The 26,026-nt window shown below is 37.7% G+C and overlaps 6 protein-coding genes across 6 annotated transcripts; 3 read left to right on the forward strand and 3 right to left on the reverse strand.

Moving 5' to 3' along the window:
- Positions 1 to 315: 315 nt before the first annotated feature.
- LOC103874576 (protein NRT1/ PTR FAMILY 2.8) lies at positions 316 to 3,820 on the forward strand. The gene is made up of 4 exons (XM_009153000.3): positions 316 to 920; positions 1,009 to 1,226; positions 1,560 to 2,107; positions 2,778 to 3,820. The coding sequence occupies exons 1-4, from the start codon at positions 818 to 820 to the stop codon at positions 3,616 to 3,618; spliced, it is 1,710 nt and encodes a 569-aa protein (XP_009151248.1). The 5' UTR covers positions 316 to 817; the 3' UTR covers positions 3,619 to 3,820.
- Positions 3,821 to 6,172: 2,352 nt separating this feature from the next.
- LOC103874577 (protein LIGHT-DEPENDENT SHORT HYPOCOTYLS 1) lies at positions 6,173 to 7,463 on the reverse strand. The gene has a single exon (XM_009153001.3). It carries the CDS (start codon positions 6,962 to 6,964, stop codon positions 6,386 to 6,388), a length of 579 nt encoding a protein of 192 aa, XP_009151249.2. The 5' UTR covers positions 6,965 to 7,463; the 3' UTR covers positions 6,173 to 6,385.
- Positions 7,464 to 7,517: 54 nt separating this feature from the next.
- LOC108868837 lies at positions 7,518 to 19,947 on the reverse strand. Its single transcript, XM_033273873.1, is given in 2 exon segments — positions 7,518 to 7,609; positions 7,612 to 19,947. Coding segments are annotated over 2 exon segments (126 nt in total). The 5' UTR covers positions 7,646 to 19,947.
- Positions 10,287 to 11,314, forward strand: LOC103874833. The gene is made up of 4 exons (XM_033273568.1): positions 10,287 to 10,965; positions 11,018 to 11,105; positions 11,167 to 11,225; positions 11,307 to 11,314. Exons 1-4 carry the CDS (start codon positions 10,287 to 10,289, stop codon positions 11,312 to 11,314), a joined length of 834 nt encoding a protein of 277 aa, XP_033129459.1.
- Positions 19,948 to 20,004: 57 nt separating the features above from the next.
- On the forward strand, positions 20,005 to 22,049 carry LOC103874579 (rubisco accumulation factor 1.1, chloroplastic). Its single transcript, XM_009153003.3, has 2 exons — positions 20,005 to 21,427; positions 21,822 to 22,049. Exon 1 carries the CDS (start codon positions 20,073 to 20,075, stop codon positions 21,390 to 21,392), a length of 1,320 nt encoding a protein of 439 aa, XP_009151251.1. The 5' UTR covers positions 20,005 to 20,072; the 3' UTR covers positions 21,393 to 21,427; positions 21,822 to 22,049.
- Positions 22,050 to 22,084: 35 nt separating this feature from the next.
- LOC103874578 (AT-hook motif nuclear-localized protein 14) lies at positions 22,085 to 24,918 on the reverse strand. Its single transcript, XM_009153002.3, has 6 exons — positions 24,221 to 24,918; positions 23,689 to 23,741; positions 23,406 to 23,534; positions 22,956 to 23,108; positions 22,548 to 22,842; positions 22,085 to 22,423 (listed from the first exon to the last, which is right to left on the reverse strand). The coding sequence occupies exons 1-6, from the start codon at positions 24,663 to 24,665 to the stop codon at positions 22,380 to 22,382; spliced, it is 1,119 nt and encodes a 372-aa protein (XP_009151250.1). The 5' UTR covers positions 24,666 to 24,918; the 3' UTR covers positions 22,085 to 22,379.
- Between the last annotated feature and the right edge of the window lie 1,108 nt (positions 24,919 to 26,026).

Raw genomic sequence — 26,026 nt, forward strand, 5'->3', positions numbered from 1 at the left:
CTGAGAAGTGTCCTTCAGATTTGACTCAATCGGAGGAGGGAGAGTCAGATTTGTGCGGGAGGGGGGTCATGAGGTCCAAGAGAGGGACCTTTGGGCGAGGAGGCGGAGGGTTTCGACGGGGATTTTGGTAGGGTGGGGGTGGGGAAATGGGGGGTTTAGGTGGGGGAGGGGGAGGGAGTGAGAGGTGGGGGAACGGGATTGCTTTTTCTTGGCCATTAGGGTTAGCCGGCGACGGAGGCCTGGGACCAACGCCGGTTTTCGGAAATCGCTAGGGAATTGCCCTTTTCAGGAGAGAGAGTTTTTTATTTTTGTAACTTGTTTTTTGTCTTGCGCCCGTTTATAAGTACCTAGCCAATCATATTATACACATACAACTTTCTCGTACGTAGCCTCACAAATACTCACAACAGAACATTTTTTTTTTGTTAAATATTATAAACCGTAAAACACGCATCTATTTTAATGAAACAAAGTGTTAATATTTAACTTATTGACTTTTTAGTACATCCACGTAAGTATATTATATTCCAGTTCCAAAATTTATCAGTTATAATTATGAGATAAAATTATTGAAAAACAAATTAGGAAAGGGGTTAAGAAACCTAAGCCCTATTTTTACTTGATAAAAAACGGTTCAATAGCATATAATTATCTATAACAAACTCGGAATGCAATCCCTATTCGGTAGTAACCAGATTGAACACACACTGTATGACTTTTTCCTTCTATTTCTAACAAATCTGCAACAAATCTCTCTATATATAAACACCATCAAAAACATTTTTTAATTTCGTCTCAAACTAAAGAGATCAACAACATGGACATTGAATCCCTTTCACCACCTGTCCATCAAGAATCCAGAAAACAAGCCCTTCTCAAGAAGAAGAGAGGAGGATGGAGAGCTATCAAGTACATCATTGGTTCGTGTGTAACTTTCTTGTTTTCTGATTTCTTAGTGTTTATTTTTATAGAATGTTAATTGATTGAACACTCCATTGGGCTTTGAAGCAAACGAGTCGTTTGAGAAGCTGGCGTCCATGAGCTTGATAGGGAATCTATCGGTGTATCTCACGACAAAATACAATCTTGGTGGTGTGTTCTTGGTGAACATCATCAACATCTGGTTTGGTTCTTGCAACTTTCTTAGTATCCCAGGTGCTTTTGTCTCTGATGCTTACCTCGGAAGATTCTGGACTCTTCTCCTCGGTTCCATAGCTTCTTTGCTCGTAAATTTACCTTCCCATCTCTTCATTTCAAGTAGGCATGTATCTAGACGTGTACAAGCACGATAAACCAAAAACAATGTTATGTAACATATGAATTCAATGTTCTTGAAATCGCTAAGCGCTATAGGGAATTAGTGCTTAGGCAGGTGCCTGGTCACCGTTTAGACTGATTTTAATAAAAATTGTTTTAGAAAAATGGTTTCGTTTATGATAGATCTGCCGGTCAATACCAATTTTTGTAACACTACATATGATTTTGAATCATGTACGACCAATGCTGATGGTAAATGTGGAGGCAAATAGTGATTGATCCTTTTTAATTTCACTTGATAGGGGATGGGAGTAATGGCTCTAACCGCGGCTATTCCGCGTTTAAGACCAGAGGCTTGCAACGATCCAACAAATTGTTTAAACCCACCCGCGAAGTGGCAGCTCGCGGTTCTATTCTCTAGTCTAGGTTTACTAGCCATCGGGGCAGGAGCAATCAGACCATGCAACATCGCATTTGGAGCAGATCAATTCGATACAGGCACTAAAAAGGGCAAAGCGCAGCTTGAAACATTCTTTAACTGGTGGTACTTCTCCTTCACCGTGGCTCTTGTCATTGCATTGACAGGGGTCGTATATATACAGACTAACATTAGTTGGGTCATTGGTTTCGTGATCCCCACGGCCTGCCTTGCACTCTCTGTCACCACCTTTGTCATCGGCCAACACACTTACATATGTCAAAAGCCTAAGGGCAGTGTGTTCGCAGACATGGTTAAGGTTATTGCCGCGGCTTCTAAGAAACGTAAGCTAAAATCTGGAGAAGGTGTATCATTCTACTTAGGCCCTTCCACTGATGGATCCTCCACCACTTTGATACAAAACAGACAAAGGTTTGTAGTCTTGTACATTTAATCATTTTATTTGTTTTTGCGTATACTTGGTTATAGAATCTAAAAAATAATAATGCTGTCAGCTGAATCTAAAAACTTATAATATTCAATACCACTTTTTTAAAGAAAATATATAATTTTGTAAACTGGTTATTAAAATGGTTTTCTCTAGATCATTCCACAGCTTTTAGAATATTTAGATTTTAGACAAAGGAAAGTTATTAATATAAAATTCATGTTATAATATGTTTGTACTTTTAATATATTTTCATCTTTAATTATAATTGCGAGACCTAAATATATTGAGAAACATGAACATGTGTTTTTGCAAACCACAAAACTGTTATAAAACATCTCCGACTCATTCTTATTTTTGTCTTTATAATAGCATCTATAATAAAAATAATTCAACACTTCACTTTTTTCTCAAATAGAGATTTATATTTTTTTTCTTCTATATTAAGAAGAGAAATAACAATCTCTATTTTGACTCTGTATTTTAAAAAATGGTATCTTAAAAAATACATTGGAGTAAACTATATTTTTATTATATAATATCACTATTCTAAAAGAAAAAAATTAGCAGAATACATCAAAGATGTCAAAAATCCGCTAATATTTTGGCAAAAAAAAATTCTGCCAATATTCTTTTGATGCTTTGATATGACAGATTAGGATTTTTTGACAAAGCAGCAGTGATAACTGATCCGAACGAGTTAAACGACGAAGGTAAGACGAAGAACAACTGGAGACTATGCAGTCTCCAGCAGGTGAAGAACCTCAAGTGCGTGACCGCTGTTTTACCGGTTTGGGTCACAGGAATCGCGTGCTTCATGCTGACCGACCAACAGAACATCTACGGGATCCTACAAGCGATACAGATGGAAAAAACGTTCGGACATAACTTCAACGTTCCAGCAGGATGGATGAATCTTGTCTCAATGATCACTCTCGCCATCTGGATCTCGCTATACGAATGCGTCATCCTACCAATAGCGAGACAAATTACAGGACGTAAGCAACGGTTAACGATGAAACAAAGGATCCAGATAGGTATCGTTATGGGGATAGCTTGCATGATCGTGGCGGGTTTCTTGGAAAAGGACAGAAGAGCGTCTGCTCTAAAGAACGGTTCGTTCGTGTCTCCTGTCTCGATAGTGATGTTGCTTCCTCAGTTCGTGCTTGCGGGTTTAACCGAAGCGTTTTCAGCTGTGGCTTTGATGGAGTTTTTGACGGTTAAGATGCCTGAGCATATGAGAGCCGTCGCTGGAGCTATCTTCTTTTTAAGCTCGTCGGTTGCGAGTTACATATGCACGCTTCTTATTAATGTGATTGATAAGGTAACACGTGAGGAAGGGCATTCGTGGTTAGGTGATAAAGACTTGAACAAGAACAGGCTCGAGAACTATTTTTTCATAATAGGAGGCATTCAAGTCGTGAATCTGATCTATTTTAGGTTCTTTGCTTCCAGGTTTGTCACTGAGAAGGAGAAGGATAATAGAGATTTTTAGTCTAGTGGTTGATCACTATTTCATCTTTCTTTTACTAGTTTAGAGGGTTACATTTTTGTTTTTATTTTGTTTAATCAATTTATCTGTACCGTGGCTTGTTTCCTTTGACATATGTTGAAAGGGTTTTTGGTGTTTTAAAGAGTTTTATAGTTTTGAAATTCTAATGTTATTGGTTTATAGATTCGGTAAAGTTTGGTTTCCATTGCCTTTTTGATGATATTATTCAAAATTTTCTATTGTTAAATTTTTTTTATCAATGATTTAGTAATTTTATTGAACTCTAGGATTGTACTAATAATCAATTTAATATGCCTTCGTAAGAGCTAGACTTATTTTTTAGAAAGTGAGTTTTATGTAAAGCCATCTGTATAAGAGCTAAGACTAATTATTTTGCTATATACCCACTTTCTAATTATGATTCGTGATATTTAGCGTTATGTGTACATGCGAGACAAAGGAGAGAAGGATAACAGGGCATGTTGATTTTGGTTTTAAGAAGCAAATACGTCTGCAGTATTTATTACAAACGAAGAGAAAACTCCATCGTTGTAAACAGTACTGGTGGTAAATATATCACACAGTGTTTGTAAAGCTACGTGCATAATGGCACTTGACTCAACTAATGTCATATGGAAAAATCATAACAAAACTTCATATAATCATAACTGTAGATAATATAATGAATCATGATTTCTAAAAGACTATAATCCAAAAGTAGAAAATGTTTTATATGATAAATTACAGTAAGAAAACAAAGTGGGTCCAGTCTCTTATTGTAGACCGGGCCGGATACTCGGTTCCACGTGCGATTGGGTTTTAACCGGGACCACTATTCTGAGTAAAACCGGTGGACACCTGGTAAGCATCGGATGCACTTCTTTGATAGTTTTTTAATCGAAACCGTTCACTTTTGTTTAAACATTTAAATATGAGAACATCGTACCAACCTGTCTGCTGTTTGGGAATTCCTATTTGTGTTTATCGAAAGAGGTTTGATCTTCTCTGATATCTGAATCCTAAGGATAATTAATTAATTTTTTGTTGTTTTTATCGCTAATAATTATCTGTATTGTTGTATGATAATGTGAAATTTTGCGATTCCACATTAAAAGAAAATAAAAAAGCAGACTTTTTAAATATGTCACGTGAAGAAATCCAATCCCAAAGGCCAAAACTGCTTGCTGTGCATGTTTTCTTGTTTTTTTTCTTTTGAATATAGATCCATTTTAGGTTTAGGTTTTAATTTTGTTATACCACATTGTCTAAGCACATTTGTTTATTACGGATTTGAATTTTGATTGTAAACATCTAAACCTATCCAAGTTCCACTATCTGGAAGCCTATGCATATATAAAAAATAATGTACGTATAAAATGTAAAATCTTTGTTAACATAGTGTATGTCTAACACATATTGGAGTTTTTTTCTTAAGAATCAGAAATTTTCATCAAACATTTTCAAGAAAATATCACTGGTCCATCAAGGCATACTAAAATTCAATATTCTATAAAGTACATCCAAAACGAGAATTTCAATTTGAGTAAAGGCATATTCAAACAGTTACTTTCAAAAGTAAATAGTTTGCGAACTACAAATTAAACATTACACTTTAAGCTTTGTCACATATTAGAAAGTTGTACATTTGAAAACATGTGAGAAATTTGATAACTGTATATACTTTACATGTTTTGATAATATTTCCAAATTTATCGTTCAATTTATTTACTAAAATGAATATTATATTTAATCTTCAAAATATCATTTGGTCATGACTCATATGACTATTATACCATTACCATTTGCGTATAGATTAAATGACAGCTAAGTTTGCATAGTCTGTGTTCGTGAAGCATTATTCTCTGGGTTGGGCCGAAATTTTCTGATGTTGAACCTATCTTAAGAGCCAATTAGCCAATATTCTATACACCGTTTTGTCAAATAGTCATAGTTTAATTCTTTTGATGTTCTACCTTAGATCATCGTAAGAAAGCTTTATGCCGAATGAATAATCCACGGAAAAGGTAGAATTAAAAATTTAGGAGGTGACTCGCGCTAAGTGACCTTGAAAGTGAAAAAAACAGTGAATGCATTGCTCATGACAAGGAAACCAATAGTAAGCAATTAATGAGAAATCATGTCATATGGCTATGAACATAAAATTTTGGGACTACAATAACTATCAACGACCAATCAGTAATGATATTAGCGGTTAGGAATATCTGGAATTGATTGAGAAGCATACATGTACAAAATTGCGATTACTAGTATATGGATTTGTTTTTAGCAATGAGACGCGTTAGTAATTAGTATATATCACCATAAAGTACCCATATACATACACACATTCATGTCAATCTATAAATCAGATTCATATCTAATCACGGAAATAAAATAAGCATCGACAAATGTTCCCTAAAACCTCAACCATCATCACATGGAAAAGAAATGATTAATCTATCATCTAAAGTCTAGCTGAGTTATACACACGAGCCCTAACTGTATGGGATGACCCTCAAGCTGATGGTTATAATTTAAATCAAATTAAAACTCCAAAAACATAAAAGGATCAAACACTTTAGCGTGAACAATCATAACATATCTTGTTCACAAACAACTAAAAGAGCAACAACAGCATATATGTAGATAATGCAGATAAGACAATAGATTGTTGACCAAAAAAAAAAGATAAGACAATAGATTATACAAATAGAGAAGCGAATACGGAACAATACAATACATAAAAAGTAGAGAAATTTATATAATATGATCATACTATTGCACCCGAGTAATTAGCCATCACAGACTGACCTTGCTGTGGCTGCTGTTGCTGCAGCGGTAGAGGCGGCTGCGTCTGCGATAGCGTTTGCGTTCTCTGCCTGTTAACTCTCTTCCTCTTCTTCTCATAGCTAACACCGCGAGCTTTGGCCTGGAAGTCTCTGACTTCACGGAGGTATAACCTGACGGCGCGTGAGGCGAAGGGGTTAGCCTCGGGAGGGCCACCGTTCTCCTCGTAGGCGGCACGGAGGCGGCCGATGAGGGCGTCTAGTGAGCCCCAAGCTTGTCTAAGAGGGCAAGGGCAAGGCGCGGGAGGGTTAGGGAGGCCAAAGAAGGCACAGTTTTGGTGGTGAACCTTTGTTTTACCGAATTGGTCGAGGTAGCGGAGGAACTCGAGCACGTGTGCGCCGCTGCACGAGGGGAGAGAGAGCGGAGGACGGTGGTTCCGGAGGTACTGGCAGAAGGTGTTCCAGTCACGGCGTTTCTGATTCTCGTACCGGCTTGGGGAAGGAGGTGTTAATTGTGCTGAGGTAATAGGGTTCTTGTTTGCTTGGTGAGGGATCAGTTCCATTGCTTAATCTTGTTTTGAGTTTGGTAAGAAGAGGATGAAATCTGATCTAGGGTTTTGCTTTTCTTATAATGATCGAGATTAGGGTTTTTAGATCATTAATTAAAACCAAACAGAGAGAAAGAGGGACTTAACTGGTTGTCATGGTGAAAATGGTACTATAAAAGGGATAGATTCAACTTTGGCAGATCAAATCAAACAAACAAATATGAACAGAAATGGTGAGGCAAAGGGAGAATAAACTGAAAAAAGGAGAGAGAGAGAAGTGAAGTTTATTGCTGCCTGTAGAAGATGAGAGAAGATATATAAGTGGAAGCTATCAAAAGTGGGATTCTTTTCTCTATTTTATTATTTTCTAGCTTTTCTAATTTAGGAGACGATGGATTCATAAAATCACACTTGTCTAGACTCAACGAGTGTAATTTCAAGACTGAAGAGCACAAGGCATTTAAAGAGAGAGAGAGAGAGAGAGAGGCTAAGCAGATGAGTACAATATTGTAGAGAGAGAAGAAGAAGAAGGGGGACTGAGTGTTACACAGCGTAGAAAAGAGTAATTTCATTGCCGAAGAGAGAGAAAGAGAGTGTGACCAATGGCAATGGGTCAAGTGGGGAACTTGAAGTTGAACATTGACATGACATGAGGAGGAATAGTCTGTGTTCCTTGCCTGCAATTTGCAGCGACATTTTTCAATGTTTTATTTTAAAAAATTACTTTATGCGTTACGTTGCGTTTATATACTTTTGTTTTCGCATTATTCGTGTTCCCTTCCTTCACTTTATTTTTTACTTTAAAAATGACTTCATTAACATATATTATCTTTTCTTTTTCCGGAAATCATGGATTAATTAAACTCAGAATAGTACTTTTTAAGACCTAGTCGTTTCCTAAGATTAAATTCCTGAGTGAGGAAAACAAACACATCAAGTAATTAAACTCGTGTTTTGTTTGCTTCAAGTCGAGTAAAGTTTTTTTTTCAACAAAAAAAAGTCTAGTTAAGTTTTTATGTGTACAGCTTCATCACAATGGTAAAAGCATGCCAGTTGAGCAGCGGTATTAGTGATCGTGGCAATAACTCCGACAGTAATTCTAGCACCAAACTATTCAGACCAAGTTTAAAAGATTTTGTCTAAGAAATTTATATCATACAATGTTTGAACTATAATAAAATTGAATAAAACGATCGCTAAAGGGAAGAATTTTTTTTTTTTGAAAACTCTAAAGGGAAGAAGTTGAGTCTTCAGATGTTTATTTGAACGCACCGTTTGTCTCTCTTCTACAGGACCTTATCTCGTGTGAATGTTTGTTCAACCTTCATTTTCGTCATAACTGTTTTGTCGTCCCTTCGTTTTCGTCATACTATAGCTGACAGATTAATGTACAAATTCAATTTAACCTAATAAAAACAGCCAGAATCAAGTGTATCTAACAGATGAGTTTTTTTTTTGGAAAATGATATCATCATCCAACACAAGTTTAGCATTTATGAGATTAGAGAGGGAAGATAACAAAAAACATCGAATTATCAATAGATAAAGGAGAAAACGGGCATTTAAATACTGAACTTACTCAAATTTATCAAAAAATACACAAACTCTTCATTAACCTAAAAAAATAACAAACTTATGTTGACTGTGCCGTTTTAGATACTAGCTTAGTCAATATTAATAAGTGTTAAACGGCCGTTTAGTGTTAACGTCGACGTAAACAAAGTCGTTTTAGAACTAGAAACTGCATGAACCCTAACTTATCGATTTCATCTCTTCTCCTTCCCCTTAGACTCCTAATCCAAGACTGCAATTTACTTATCCTCTGATTCTTCGTAAAAATCTGACCATGAACCCCAAGGAAAAAAGGAAAAAGATTCCTATCCGTCCACCTAAGCCAAGAGAACACGAAGATGAATCCCCAGTTGTGGTTGAAAACAATGATATGGAGAGGAATGAAGTTGAGGACGTCAACAGAGAGGAGCGTGAATGTGTACCTGGTGATGACTGTGAAGCCATTGTTGACGATTCTGATGATGAATTGGTAGAACAAGCTGAAGAGAATGATGTCGAGGAAGAAGAAACATGTGGCATTCGAGTTGAAGAAGAAGCTTGTGAAGTGTTACCTACACACTTTGGAGATGTCGCAAGGAATGATGGAGGAGACGATGATGAGAGCGGAGATGACGACTGTTGGAAAGAAGATAATATACCTGATCCTATATCATCTGATGATGAAGAAGAGGATGCGCGAAGGGAAGCTCGAGAGGATGAAGCATTAAGCAATGAGGTTTTGGCTTTGGGAAAGACATTTTCTTCTGCGGCTGAGTTCAAGCAAGCTCTTTTGAGGTATTCATTGAAAACAAGATACGACGTTAAGCTATATATTTCATCACAACTGAAGCTTGGTGCTGTTTGCTCGGACACTGAATATGATTGTCCTTGGAGGGTGTACTGTTCGTATGAAAAGAGGAAGCATAAGCTGCAAATAAAAGTGTATGTTAATGAACACACTTGCATAAGGTCTGGTTACTCGAAATTGTTGAAGACTTCGTCAATTGCACAACTGTTTGCGGAAAGATTGAGGCTGAATCCAAAGCTTACAGCTATAGAAATTAGTGAGGAGATCAAACGGACTTACAGCTTGATAGTAACCGATGAGCAGTGTCGAAAAGCGAAGACAAAAATCACTAGGGAAAGGAGAGCTGGCCATGAAGCTCACTTTTCGTGAATATGGGATTATGAAGCCGAACTACATAAGAAAAATCCAGGCACCATCACAGAGATAGTGACCATTCCAGGAGCAACACCAAGAAGCAAACAAAGGTTTGATCGCTTCTATGTATGTTTTGAAGCACAAAGATCGGATTGGAAGTCCACTTGTAGGCCAATCATAGGTCTAGATGGAGCCTTTCTCAAATGGGATGTGAAGGGCCAATTGATTGCTGCTGTTGGAAGAGATGGAGATAATCGAATTGTGCCAATTGCTTGGGCTGTAGTGGAGATCGAAAATGATATCAATTGGGCATGGTTCGTCAATCATCTAAAGATGGATTTGGAACTTGGTGATGGAAGCAACTTCACAATCATATCTGATAGGCAAAAGGTAACAAGTGTTTTACTTATATTAAGACCGGTTTACATCAAAATAACAAGTGTTTTATGTGTTGTTATGTAGGGTTTGTTGAAAGCTGTTCATTTAGAGCTTCCTAATGCAGAACATAGAATGTGTGCTAGACACATTCTTGGGAATTAGAAGAGAGATAGCCATGACCCTCAGCTAGAGAGATTATTCTGGAAAATAGCTCGCAGTTACACTTTAGGAGACTTTCGTGAGAAAATGAATGAGCTTCAGAGGTACAATCCAGTGGCGCATCAAAACCTTCAAGTCACCAATCCTCACACTTGGTCGCGGGCTTTCTTTAAGGTTGGTTCATGTTGCAATGATAATCTGAACAACCTTAATGAATCTTTCAATAAAACAATCCGTGAGGCTAGGCGAAAACCACTTCTTCACCTGTTAGAGGAAATTAGGAGACAATGCATGGTTCGCACAGCAAAACGGTCTCTAATTTATAATAGGTTGAAGACTAGGTTCACTAAACGAGCTCACGTTGCAATAGAATCTGCTATAGCTAAGGGTCAAGATTATATTAGATATATGGCTACTGGTAATGTCTTCGAAATTGACGACCATGGCTGCTATTATAGTGTTGATATGAATCTGAAAACTTGTGGTTGTGGGATGTGGCAACTAAATGGAATTCCATGTAATCATGCCGCTTGTGTGATCTCCGCAAAGAAGCAAAAAGTGGACGATTACGTTTCAGATTACTACACTACTATAAAATGGAGAAAGACTTATGAGCATAGTATTAGGCCTGTTGAAGGGATGAAGTTGTGGCCGACGTTGAACAGGCTACCTGTCTTGCCTCCACCAAATAGGTTAGGTAATAGAGGAAGGCCAAGTAATTATGCTAGAAAGAAAAGCGCCAATGAATCATCTTCACAGTCAACAAGTAAGACTAGGCTAAGTCGTGATAAGCGCATTATGACTTGCTCAAACTGCAGAGAAGAAGGACATACCAAAGTTAGTTGTTCAAATCCAAGGGTCGAACCCGAGCCTAAACGACCACGAGGTCGCCCAAGAAAGGATCAGGTATGCTTGTGTTGTTTTCTTTATGTCTTTACATCATATTGATATGCTATGTTTTTCATAGGAAGGAGGGTCAGAGCTTGGTTCACAAGGTGGATCACAGCTTGGATAATGAAGATGATGGTTCCTTTGTTTTGTTTACTTTTGTTTTTGTGATGGTTTTCATGTCGTGAGTTACACTAAAACTTTGATGTTGTGTTTCAGTATCTTAGATGCTGCTTTTGTTGTTCTTAAACGAGTCCTGCCATTATTTTTAAGAATGTTTTAGTACAAATCAAAACGTTTCTTCTCTTGCCAAAGGAGAGAAATAAAGAAAATTTCTTTTTAAAAAAAACTAACTGAAGACACAGTGGCCCTGTTCATCCCGTCAACACGCTGCGGCAGCTACGGCGATCATAATTTTAAAAGGAACGTTTCTTCTCTTGACATGTTCGTCTATTAATTCTCAGTTCTCAGTGTTATTTTCTTGTAGCTGGTCGCTACGGCATCGTTCACTTGCCGAACAGGGCCATTGTTATTTTTTTTTAAACTAACTGAAAGCTAAAAACAGATCAATGATAAAGAAACAGAAACTCAGTTTTGTTTTGTTTATCTATTTTACAAGGTTTTCTTCCTACGACCTGTAAAAGAAACAAACTGTTATGTTCTGATCTTTTAACTTGGAAACATGTTTGAATAAGAAAGAGTATAAGACAATGTAAAAATGAAGGCGTGAATCTTCTGTTAAAAAAATGTTCCTAGCAAATAACAATTCTATTGTTAAGCAAAAATCCAACAGTGGTGTCGAAATTCACCAAACCAAACTTCATCTTTCATAGTTTCACACCGGAATAAAGGATGCCCAGGATTCTCTTGTGTTTTCCACGTTAATGTACAAACATCACTACCACATATACACTTCGAACTCATCTTTCACGTTTGAAGAAAAGAGATAGAATCGATATTAGGAGAGGAGATGTTTGGAGATTTGATTTTGTGCTCTGGTGTGAAGAGAGAGAGAGAGAGTAGAGAAGGATCAAATCGAGGGTTCATACGGTTTCGATTTGGGGATAATTCTAATTTTAAAACGACTTCGTTTACGTGGTCGTTAACGCTAAACGTCCACTTAACGTTAATTAGTGTTGACTAAATTCATATCTAAAATGGCCCAGTCAACATAAATTTGTTAATTTTTTAGCTTAATGAAAAGTTCGTTTATTGTTTGGCAAATTAAAGTAAGTTCAGTATTTAAATGTCGGTTTTTTCATAGATAAAGTACCTAATATCATAACAATAATGTGTAGCATCAAACATAGGCGCAAGGAGAGATAGAGCCACACGGAATGGCGCGTGATAAATTACGCGTTTGGAATCCATCATTGTCAGTGGAAAGCAAGAAACAGTAGTTTGATTTGGCACCAACATCACACTTATTGATCTGAATACAATCTCCTTTGATCTCGATTCACTGTATGTGATTTTTTGGCGAATCATATATTTCCAGGTATATATGCTTCTAGACCGTGTGTTATTGTGGTGTCAACCTATTTAGTTACTTTTTACAAAACCTTAATATATGGACGAGGGCATTCGGTTATTTCGAGTTCAGCTTCGGCTTGAGAAAGAGATACTTCAAATTTGGTTAAAGTTTTAACTACCAACTACAATAAACAAATCAACATGGTCGATTAACTAAAGGTTTAGTGGTTCTACCCCAAGCTGGAAGTGCGATTTAAAAAAAAGAAAGATGTTAATTATTGCATACATATGGTACGAAAACACAGGGCCGGCTCAAGATAATAGTGGGCCCTTGGGCAAAAAATTTTTTTTACATGTATATATGAATAATTTAAAAATTTTGGGCCCCTATCCTTAATTATTTTTTAAAAAATTGGACCCCTCTTTCATACTATTTTTGTTAAAAACTGTTTGGGCCCTGGGGCCCACGCCCCCTTGCCCCATGCCCTAAGCCGGCCCTGCGAAAACACTAACCTCACCAATAGACCACTAGATTAAGATGGATTCCACATTCTATATACTTTTAAGCCTCTAACCTCACCAATAGAAGTATTGTATAGTACTTATTTTAGTCCCTAACTATCCAACTAGTTTTTGACCTTTTACATAGATTTTACCTTTTCTTGACACCCAATGACCCAAAAAGGAGATTTTACCATTTTCTGTAACCAATCTTTCCCTAAATCACGAAACACATGTATTATATTTTGAGATCTCCATATATGATAATAGAGAGAGAACATCGTAAGGGGGACGGAGTTCCAGCATTTGGAAACGAAAGCCCTATCAGTACCATACTACCATGGATCCATATAGGGTTAAGCTTTTAAGACCTTTTTGTTGGTTAAACCAAGACTATTTATTCTTTAATATTCATCTAAAACTTCAAAATTGTCGTTCCCATTTGTAGCAAAATACACTTGTTCCATATTTGGCAAAACAGTAGTAGTATCGTCTCTTCACATGCACTTATGATTCCCTTCCTCCCTTCATGTTTCTCTCCCAGGGTGCACTCATCACTTGTTTATAATTTTTTGTCTATTAATTAATTAGCTTACATCTTTTTATGTTAAAGAAATTATCAAAATTTCCCCAGCGAAGGTACACATCCCATATTCTATGCAAACTTGACACTTATGTCCATTAAATGAGAATGAATTATGTATAAGTACCAATATAGTACTAAATATAGCTATAGAAGGAATCATCTATAACCGAAACGATTTTCTTAAAATCTTATCTATACTGTTTAAATTATTTTAATCAGTTAAAATTTGTCTAATTTGGTTTAAATTAATTTAAATTAATATAAATTAGTCTAAACGAGTTAATAAAGAATATCAGAGTGAATTGTAACTAATTTAGTTATATCATATTTACTGTATATAAACAGGTGATGGTATTTTTCTCTAATTTTGTTTCTAAGTATAAATTCACACGTTTATCTGATTTTTTATATTTTTTATATTTTATCAAAGTAAACTTTTAATTAAACACACAAAATTTTAAATTATGTAAAATAAAATAAGATACATAATAAATAAACATAAAATTAATAATGCTTAGATTCTGATCACTAGATGTTAGGTCTATCCAGTGCCGGCTCAATAGGGAGTGCGGCCGGTGCGACCGCCCCGGGTCCGGTTCAAATCTTACAATATTAGGGGCCCTAATTATTTAATTAGCATATCTGATTTAGATTTAAACAGTATTAAAACAATGTATCACAATTTTTTCTAGTTAAATTATTAAAGAGAATATACATGTTTGATGCTCGAGTCGAAATTTCAGGAAATTTTTTTACCAACGTTAAAAAATTAACTTACTATAGGGGCCTTAAAATTCTTTTTGCCCAAGGGCCCTTCTATATATTAAGCCGGCCCTGGGTCTATCCAAATCGCTTCATCTAGTGATTTCTTTAACAATGATAAATACATTTCATCTCTTTTCAAAAAAATAAAAATAAATACATTTCATCGTCGTACATTAAAGAATTAAATACACATGTAAGTTTATTTATAAATAATTTAATACACATGTAAGTATATATATACGTGCGTAATGTATATTATAAATTTATAAGAGTGAAGGAAGCAACGAACTGCTTATGACAGGCGAGAATAGATGTTACGCGCAGGCGTAACAAAACACGACCTATCTGCACGACAATTAAGTAAGGTAGCACAATATTGTTTTTTTTTTTTTTTTTTTTTTTGGTAAAAATGTAAAGATATTATTACCAAGTTTTTTCGTTTTTGACAGAAAATACAGAGGTTAACAAGAAACAGATAAACGGAAAATAAATCTAAACACAAACTCGATTTAGCTAAAACGGGACGAAAGACACAAACTACCTAAACCGCTATCCCCGAGGCTCGGCCATGTCCACAACAACAGCTTGCCGCAAAAGAATGAGCCAAGTTCAACCGAGAGTCGGAACCCGGTAATTTTGGCCTCCCCGATGATCCGCTCTTAAAGATAATGGCCCATCCGAGAACAGCTTGCCGAGGCTTAGTAGCACAAACCCACAAGAACAGACAACAAGAGCAGAGGCCTACACACCCGCAGAAACCAAAACCGAGCTTTTATTAGACCCGAATACGACCTATACATGATCCCGTTCCGAGCAAAAAGGGGCTGCAACCTCCGAACATCCCATACCGAGCCCAACCTGCACACAATTGCCTCGCACACCACCACAAAGAGCACAAGCAAACCCAAGTGATGCTGGGATGTGAGCGAAGACCGAGCTTTAGGAAGTGGCGGTCAATGACCAGAGAACCACCACACGCTCGTCGTCGCCGAGAACCGACGAACTGAAATTGGAGACGCTAGGGCCGTCACTTGCCTCAACAAGAACGGGATTTGAAACAGGGCACACCAGTACAGAAACCGCAAAGAGGAGGGCCAAAGGTGAGGAAGCAAAGTGAAAGGCCACTCAAGCGGACATAGACGACCGCTCTTTAAACCTCCCATATGACCTACGCGAGCCGGCCACCGAGCTCAGACACCATCCCGCCTGCGTGCTGAAGCTCACGAACTCGCCGCCGTGGTAGAGAAACCCACCAGCACACACCACGCTAGGAGGAGGATACTCAGGTTCAAAACCGACGAGAGACACCCTCCGTAGCCGAGAACCGCCTGGGCTAGAGCAGCGAACCGTCGAAACCCAGGAGAGGACACCGCGACGCTCCTCCTCACGAACAGAAAAAAGCAGGACGAGATCTGAAAGAGAAAATCGATCTCCAACCATACCCCAAAAAGCCGACTGCAATCTCCACCCACCGCTCGACTTTCTCGCCATTGTTCCAGAGAAAGCTGCGAGACCACCGGATCAAAACTCCTCTGCAGCGGAGCAATTTCCGGAGCCAAGCCCTAGCCCAGAACAACGCACATATCGAAGGGAGCGAGACAGATGGGATAACAGCAAAACGAGAGAAAGAAACTAGACGGAGGGGGCCTCCAGTCACCGTACGCGCCGCCACGCGCCGTCGGTGCCGAAGGAGACGAAGCTCAAGTTTATCGTCTTCAAGAGATAAGGTGGAGAGAGAAAGTTAAGGAAATTTGATATCTCCGTAGCACAATATTGTTGACAAACAAAAAGGTAAAGAGATATCAAAAGAACTTGTTAACATCCTATCATTTTCTTAAAGATTCTTTGTTTTTTTTTTCAGCTCCACCGTTTCTACAAATTGGTACTATAAGTTACCACTTTTCAAATATTTTTGTGTCATAGTTTGTCCATAAATATGTTTTGGTCTATCAAACTTGTTAATTTAAATCAACACCGAAAAACCTGTCTCTGAATTATTTGTCAGTACATCACACGTTAGTACAACTGTAACGCTTATATTAGGCATATAGATCATGTACTTGCCAATTTAAGGTGTTAAGCTTTGATAGATCATATAGATCATATCAAACATGGTTTTTAAAAAACTTTTGATTCTATTAATTTTTTTATTGTATTAATATATTTTTTATGTTTCTTTTTAGTGTAAACACTCTTACCAGAATCCCAATGGACTTGATAAAGGGATCAATCAAAATAACTCAGAAACTCTAACCTTAACCCAAACCAAACTCAACCCGTGTAGAAGTTCAACAAATGGAAGACAAAACCATAAAAAGATTCTAGAAGCCACACCATCAAACCCCAAAGAAGAACCGCCGCAAAAAAAAATAAAACTCTTGAGCCACCACCACTATCAAAAGCTAAGAAGATATAGACGATATTTTCCAGCCACCAACAACGAGCAGGAACCAAAATGGAGAGAAGCCCCGAACCGGCACCGCCTACAAACCACAACCCGATCTGAGAAAAGCAACCTAAGATTGCCACATCATCAACGTTAAAATGAGACTAAATCTTATTCCATGCGACAAAAAGCAGAGAAAGAGGGAGAAAGGAATACTCTCGGAGGAAGGGGAGATGTCGGGAAACTTCCAAAGAGAGGCAAATATATTGTCCCCAAATAGATTTATTTACCGAAAGCTACATCTGACCTCCACCGGCTAGCCTACACGCCATCGCCCCAGACTCAACTTCATGGCCATCACCGCTTCACTACACCAAGCTTCAAAACCGGACTTTAAAACAAAGATGACAAACAGGAAAAAAGGGAAATGGCCACCGCCACTCGTCCTCGTCATCATCGTCACCAAAAAATGGAAACAGGAAACAGAAAAATCACCGTCACCAAAACAACACTAAGGTAAGGTCCTGTTCATTTAATTTGTCCATCTGTCATCATCCATTTAGATGACCCATTTAGATAATTTAGTTAATTGATTCATATGGATGTTATTCAGAGGGTTCGTTTCTCCGTCCAAATCGTTCATCTAAATGAATATGTATTCGTTTGTTCTTCTCTATTTTCATCTAGATGAGTTTAGTAAGCAAATGACTTATATATCATTATTGATTTAATCATATTTTATTTTTTTAACTATATTGGTTTTTATTAATAAATCAAAATAAAATTATTTTTAAATATGATTTTTGTGGGAAATATAATTTAACGGTTTTAGAGAAAAACATATTTTTTCGGTTTTCTTGGGAAAGTAAATTTTGCAGTTTTTGCGAGAAAATGTGATTTATGGTCTTGACGGAAAACATGATTTCACGGTTTGGCGAGAAAATGCATTTTTGCGGTCTTGGCAAAAATGCGTTTTGTAGTTTCTGCGGAAAAATGTGTTTTGCAGTTTTGGTGGGAAAATATATTTTTGCGATTTTGGCGGAAAAATACGTTTTTGCAGTTTTGGCGGGAATAAGCATTTTTGTTGTTTTGGTGGGAAAAATCCAATGCGTTTTTGCGGTTTTGGCGAGAAAATGCATTTAACCGGTTTTGGCAGGAAATGTGTTTTGAGATTTTAGCGGAAAAGGGAGTTTTTTGTGGTTTTGGTAGGAAGAAAACATTTTTTTTTTGTTTTTTCGGCAAAAATTGTATTTTTGTGGTATCAGTGAAAAATGCGTCTTTTGCAGTTTTGGTGGAAAATGTATTTTTCTGGTTTTGACAGGAAAATACATTTTTGTGTGTTTTGGTGAAAAATATATCTAAACTTTAATATAAATATTTATTAGAAAAAAAGTAAATTTGTTATTGTTATTTGGATAGGTTCATTTACATCCAGATGCACCGATTAAACATATCTCAATGAATCATCTAGATAAATTTTATTTTAGTCTAAAAATTTGAAACTCATATTAATGGGTAATTCAAATGATTTGTAATTTTAAGCGTAAACGAACAACTTATCTCCATTTAAATAGATCATTTTTAGATGGTGAAACAAACATGCCTCAAACTTAACATTTAGACCCAAAAAAAAAAAAAAAAACATGCCTCAAAACGTAGCCGTGCAAACAACCTCACTCAGGAAAGACCGAAGTCAAAGACGACAGCGGAGAGGCGGAAGCAAGAGAAGCGGATAGGACTAACTTTTTTGGTTGGTAACTATTTTTGTTTGGATAGAAGTGAGAATGTTTTCTCTCTCTACTTCGCCTTCTTATATATTCAAAACATGTCATGGGCAAGTTTTTAAAGACAAATGGCAAGAAGTGTACAGGTTCTGGCAGAACAGAAGTGTTCAGGTTCTGGCAGAACAGAAGTGTTGATTTATATTCTATGAACGTGGTAGATCTACAATTTGATTTTTTTATAAGAGATAGGGTAAGAATAAGTTATTCATATTATAACATTCATGTGCTATGCAAAAACATAAAACAAAGAAGTGATAGTAGTAATTATCCATGCAGTGTCCAATAATATAATCAAAGATGAGAAAAAAAAATATTCTTGATAGTTAATATTGGATATGATCAATTATTTGTTAAATCCGGGATAAGAATATATTTTTTTTGCTAAGAATGTTAATATCATTAACTAGTAATGAAATAGATTACAAGAAACTTGAATCAAAAAGCTTTAAAAAACTAGTTTAGTTGAACAAACCGCAAAAAGTTAAAAAAACTTGTAGAACATAATAGGACTAATCTAGTGAACAAGATTAATGCTAAGACTAAAGATGTGTTGCTTTGCACTATACACTTGAAGAGTTGTGATGGCTGAACCACCTTAAGCTGGAACCTGCAAATGAAATCATTATGTCTCAAAGAAGACTGATAACCAGAGGGCCCCTTGGGTGGGAGGCTGCAATTGCATTAGCCAGAAGAGGTGACCAAGCTCTGCATCAGCCCATACAACACTACAAACTCCAGAAATACCAACAACAGCAAGCCTTGAGAGACTCTTGAGCTTCACGGTGTGGAAGCAGGCGGTAGGGAAACTACATAAACCGGCCACAAACCAAGTCGGAAGACTCGACGAGACTTAAAAGAAAGACAGCTAACATCTTTGGGCAGCCATAAAACAATCAAATGATTTTAGGACAGTGAGAGGCAGAGCTCTCAAATCAGGCGAGAGCTACGGCGAAGGTGAGACGCCACGGAGGCTAAGATTGCTCAATCAAAAGCTAAGCTGCATCCACCTCCCAATGTTCTATGAAGTATGTACATATATTACATAAACCCATCAAGAGCTTATTGAAACGTGTAGAAAACTGACTTATGCTGAATGTGGATAGTAAAATAACATAGTTACATACGGGATCCTCCGAATGATATTAGAGTATATACTAGCAAAAATGTCATATAGACACATATAACTGATCATAAGAACTAACACTATATCGATACTAGAAAGTCAAATCTTCAGTAGACGTCTATCCTTTTTGGAGATTTGAACTCCCTTCTTCAGATGGTGAAACAGAAAACATCCATCACTCACTCATTTCCGGTCAACGGACTAACTATTGGCGGGAAAATCATATCAAGAAAGGAATATGCGATAACCGATCCGGTTTAAACCCGGTTCAAAAATCTAATTTAATATAAATACCGCGTCTTATCTCTTTCCATCATCATCTTCTTCCTCTGCGACTCTGTTCTCACCACACACACACACAACCACCATGCTTTCCCTCACCGCAACCACTCTCAAACCCTCAATCCTCTCCCTTTTCACCAAACCCAAACCCAACGGGCTATCTCCCCACCCAATTACCCGACCCGTTAACCCTTCACCCTTCACCGTCAGCGCCAGCTTAATCCCCGCTTCGAACCGCCAAGCCCCAGCAAAACAGAACCTTTACCAACCTTTCCGCCCTCCGCCGTCCCCAATCCCTCCAAAGTTCCGATCTTTAGACACCGCCGGGAAAATCGAGGTCCTCGCCGACCGCATGGGCCTCTGGTTCGAGTACGCCCCCCTCATCTCCTCCCTCTACACCGAAGGCTTCACCCCTCCCACCATCGAGGAGCTCACCGGAATCTCCGGCGTCGAGCAGAACTGCCTCATCGTCGGGGCTCAGGTCCGCGACTCCATAGTCCAGTCCAACGCTAAACCCGAGCTCATCGCCGCGTTCGAGACCGGAGGCTCGGAGCTTCTCTACGAGATCCGTCGTCTCAGCACGGTCCAGCGTGTTGCCGCCGCTGAGTACATCGTCGAGCACGGGTTCGATACCAAAGGAGCGCACGATCTCGCTAGAGCTATTAAGGATTACCCTCACCGCCGCGGAGACAAAGGGTGGGAGGAGTTTGATTACAATCTGCCTGGGGATTGTCTCTCTTTCATGTTGTATAGGAAGAGCAGAGAGCATAGGAGCCCCTCTGAGCTTAGGACGACGCTGCTTGAGCAGGCGCTTGAGGTTGCTGTGACTGAGAAAGCCAAGAAAGCTGTGGGGAGGGAGTTGCATGGATACAGCGATGAGGAGAGGGCTAAGGAAGAGGAGGTTAAGATCATTCGCGTTCCTGTGGTGAGGTTGAAGTTCGGGGAAGTGGCGGGAGCGAGTTCGGTTGTTGTGTTACCGGTGTGCGAAGCTGAGGAAGGAGTGGGGAAGATTAGCGAAGCTCCGATGGAGTTTGAGTCGGGTGGGGAGTTTGGTGTTGTGGAGGCTGAGAAGGAATGGAGGAGATGGGTGGTTTTACCGGGTTGGGATCCGGTGGTGGCGGTTAGGAGAGGAGGGGTTGCGGTTTCGTTTAGGGATGATAGGAAAGTGTTGCCGTGGAACGGGAAAGAGGAGGCGGTAATGGTGGTGATGGATAGGGAGAAGAAGACGGTGGAGGCTGAGGATGGGTACTATTTGGTTGTGACTGGAGATGGGATGAAGTTGGAGAGAGGTTCGGTGTTGAAGGAGAGAGGAGTGGAGGAGTGTTTAGGGATGGTTGTTTTGGTGGTGAGGCCGCCGAGAGATGATGATGATGAGTGGCAGATAAACGATGATGAATGGGACTAGAAGAGTGATGCATTTCAGAATACTAGTGTTACCAAGTAACTTCCATTAATACTATACTCCATGTTTTTGGCAAATATGTAATTCTTGGTTTGATTATGTCATTATGTTTTTCTTACAGCCTCTGTTTAAATATGATTATGCATGTGATTCTCACCATAGTTTAGACTTGAAGCTACATTTTTTGTGTAGCTAAGAATAATTAGGTGGTGATTAGAGATAACCTTGCAGCTTCTACTTGCTTGATATGGCTGATACAAGTATGAGCTGGTCAATATTTCTTACACGGTCAATAAGTGTAAGATAGTTCTTGGTTAGTGTAATCAAGCCGATCCTTTTAGATCATAGACTCTGTTAGGAGAGTGTCTATGAGCGTATGAAACGTTTGTGCATAGTCATCGCCAATGCTCAGGCCATTTTGATTCTCTGCAGTAACAAGGGGACGTTCCTGCCTCCATCTTACCAGCAAGTACTGTTGAAGTATATGTAAGCAGCTCTTCATGGTCAACACTTGAAGAGAATGCCTGCACAGGATTTCTGAATAAAGACATTGTGGTTCTCCCAGTTTGGGGATTTTTGCTCCCTTGCCTTTGTTTACTTTTATTTTTCATTGATTTAATGACAAACATTTAAAAACATTTATATAGAACCGTTTGGAAAGAGACTTTCTTATAATTTCTCACAAGAGAGAAAAAGGAACTAAACAAGTATAACTTAAACCCCAAAAAAAAAAAAAACTGATTATATGAAAAAAGAAACAAAAAAAAAAGGATGAAGTGAAACAGAATCCAGAAAAAGATGTCAAAGTTTACTATAATATTACAGTGAACCAAGAAAACAAAAAAAGCATCACAGTCTAGTTTTGCCTCTCTGCCATTGCAATAAAATATCCTTGGGACATTGTATGATATGATTGATTCATGCTCAACTTCACTTTCCATCATAAACCTCTACACACCTTCTTCAGAAACTAGTGTACTAAGCTGACATTTACTCATAGTCCCCATTTTCTGATGACCCATTTCCTCTCATTCCTGACCAACATCACAATAGTACAAACACACAAACAAAAACACTCTTACTAAAGCTAAAAGCATTGCTAAAAAGGAAAAAAAAAAATACAAATGAAAATAAACAAGTGGTTAGCTTTCTTATTACCTGACAAATCGTAACCAGCACCGCCCCATTCAGAAGGCCTGGCATGTGACATGTGCATGCCCTGAGGTGGTTGCATCATGAAATGAGCTCCACCACCCAACGCACCACCACTAGTCATAGTGTGATGCTCATTGTTTAGATTTCTTCCGGAAGATTCCATACTTGGATGATAGACATGCAAAGATTCCGTGCCAGAAGGAGAAGGCAGCAAGCTTCCACTTCCTGAAGCATCATCTCCTTTCACATCATTTCCTCCATCCTTCTTTTTCTCTAGCTGAAATGTACCCACAATCACCTGCAAAAGGAAACCAAAGACAAACTCATCAAACTTGCAAATAATTAATGAATCTCCTTTCTAAGTTCAGTATCTGGTATTAATTTAGTGGTATAAGATAAGAGGAAAAGTACTTGAACTGGACCAGCAGCCTTAAGGAGTCCCCCAACTCTTCCACCGATGATCTGACCATCTGAACCAGATAAACAAATGCTAAGGCCACCAGTTTTCCCACCGTGTTCGCTCCGAATATAAGATCCACTCAGTGAGAGGATCTCGTAATGACCCTGAATACAAGTTTGTAATTCTTAAACAAGTTAATAAAATTATATGCAAATCTCACGCATGTGTGTAAGAATCTTTAGCTGTAATGTAAGTTTGATTGTAACAAAACCGGTATAGACTTCTCAAAACACATATTGCACTTGACACAAGGTGAAATTAAATAGTCCCAAAAAGAGACCAGTTTTATAGGCTCTATTTCTCTAAGATACAGTGAACAGAGAATTAATTCATCATCAGCTCAGAGAATTAAGATAGCCCTTCCCAAAGTCCAATCCTTTTTGTAGGAACAAGAGAATCACCTGATAAGATACACTGGTTCCTGTCGCGATGTGAGACAAGGATGCACTAGAGATGGCGCCAGATGCAGAAAGGATGCATATCTCATGCTTGCTTTGCTCAGCGAAAAGTATAATTTTCTGAGCCACATCCTATCAAATAAATCCAGTTTGTAATACCATCAGTGAAACAGCAGAATACCTTATGAACGAGCTCTATAGCAAAACCTGAAGCTGGATTGCGTTTAAAACCAAATCATAATATCAAAACCAGGCCTTCAAATTAGTACCATAGAACAACACTCACCTCACCAGGAGTTATACTAACAATGTGTGGAGTAAAACTTTGCCCAGTTTTCCCTGCAACAAGAAACAAAAAAACTAATATGAAACTCAAAAATAACAACAACAACAACAACAAGAGAACACCACTCTAGAAGGTAAACTGGTAATCAAAGTGATCTTAGAAACTGATTTGAATAAGTCAACAACAAGAGCAGATCAATGTTATTGCAAAACTGAAATGATGTGTACTGCCACAAGCTCAAATGTAAACAAAGGCAGCAAAATAATACAATATAAGAAAACAAGAATCTACCAATTCTTCAATGTTTATGGAAGCAAAGAGAGTGTTTATGGAAACACAAGAATATAAAGAAGAGCTTTATTACCAAAACTAAAGTTATTTACTTCGCAGATCAACCCTAGGAAGGAGAATCTACACTAGATTATCACATAGAACTCGAGCGATTTCACGATTCAAGATCAATCTCACCATAAAGTTCATTACTTTACACAAAAGCGAAAAGGGTTTTCAAAAAGAGAGAGACTTTACGCACCGACATAGCCCGAGAGGCCCTTTCTCGACCCGGATTTAGACGGAGGAGGCGATACGCCGGCGGCGGCGGCTTGCTCCCTCCTCTCTCTAGCGGAGGAATTGCTAGCGGAAGACGCCAGTTTCTTAGCGGCCAGGGCCTGAGCAGGCGTATCGTACTTCCTGGGACGGCCTCTCTTCCTCTTGACGGGATCAATCGGAGCCGTGACGGCGGAGGAGGGAACGGAGTGAGGGTAGACAGGGAGAGAGGAGGAAGATCCATCGTTCGACGGTGGCGGGGATGTCAGATTACCATTGTTGGTGGAGGTGGTTGGCGGTGCGGCGGAGACGGTGGTGGGATTGTGGTGGTGGAAAGGATGGTAGTAAGGAGAAGTGAGATGGTGATGGTGATGCTGTTGCTGCTGCTGCTGCTGCTGCTGCTGGTGGTGGTGCCTTTCGTTAGGTTCCATTGCTTTTTTAGATAAGAGAGGAAGAAAAAAATAAAAATTGTATTTTTTTTCTTTTCTTTTCTTCTCTTAATTTTTCTTTTTCTTTTAGGGTTTTTATGCTTTACAGATTTTTTTATTTCTTTTCTATAAACGAAAAGGTTGTCGTGTTGTCGTCTTCTGGGGTTTTGATGTGTTCTCAGCCGTTGGATTGCACTTTTGACTTCATTTGTTGACTTTTTGTGTGTTTCTTCTTTTTGGTTTAAGTTTATTAATTAGGGGTAAGCTGATCTTATCATTATATCTTCTTTAATTCTTCTACTTTGTCATTTCCAGTAGGCCTACCAGGCTACCACCACCACCTACGGATAGGGTGGCTGGACCATTTCTTGTTTGGTTCATTTCGATTCAACTCAATTCAGATTTGGAGGTACAAAAAAAGTGTGTGGGACTGTGAAGGGGTTGTAACATCATACTAACTTTGGTGATCAAGCAAGCGGTCATAACCAGTGGCTCTAATGGTTTAGTGTATCGTGTATTACACTTTTGACGCCTCGATAAGATTTTATCTTAAAAGATCTTTTTAGTTTTCATAAGTATTGTTAATACCTTTGTTTTCAAATAAAGATTTATCTTATAAGATCTTTTTGGTTTTTACAAGTATTGTTACAATGTAATCCTTCGTTTTCAAAATAAAGATTTTTTTTTATAATATTCACACATATTCAAAATATAATGAATGTTTATAATTATATTTATTATGTATTTTTACTATGCGCACTTTCAATAGCTATCAAATAATTTGGCGATGATTAGTTCAATTGTGGTCGTAAAATTACCTGTAAAATTTTAGTCGTAATTAAGTTAGTTGTAAAAGTGTTATTGTAGATTTTTTTTATAAAAGTTTTTGATGTATTCAAATTTGTTGTACCAGTAAGCTATAGGTTATAGATATTTTAAAATAAAATAAACTAGATTCTAACCCGCACATCCGTACCGGTAAAAATTTCATTTATAGATATTAAATATATATTATTTTGTATATAATAATTTATGATAATATATTGCTGTCATTTTAAAAATAACTTAATAGATGATATATAGTTCTAAATATTAAAATTTAACATATGTTAACAATTTTATTTTTTGTAAAAATTATTACTTAATTTATGAATAATAATCATTTTAAAAGGTGAATGATATTTTAGTCACTTTAAACGGTGAATGATATTTTATTTATTTATATTAATGAAAGTATTTTTCAAAATATATTGGTTTACCAATTCAACATAATTTTAATATGTTTGCACAAAAAACATAATTTTAATATGTAATTTATTAATTACTTATATTTTAATATAATGTAGAATATACTTATAAAATTT

Source organism: Brassica rapa, chromosome A06 (assembly GCF_000309985.2).
Source record: "Brassica rapa cultivar Chiifu-401-42 chromosome A06, CAAS_Brap_v3.01, whole genome shotgun sequence".
NCBI lineage: Eukaryota > Viridiplantae > Streptophyta > Magnoliopsida > Brassicales > Brassicaceae > Brassica > Brassica rapa.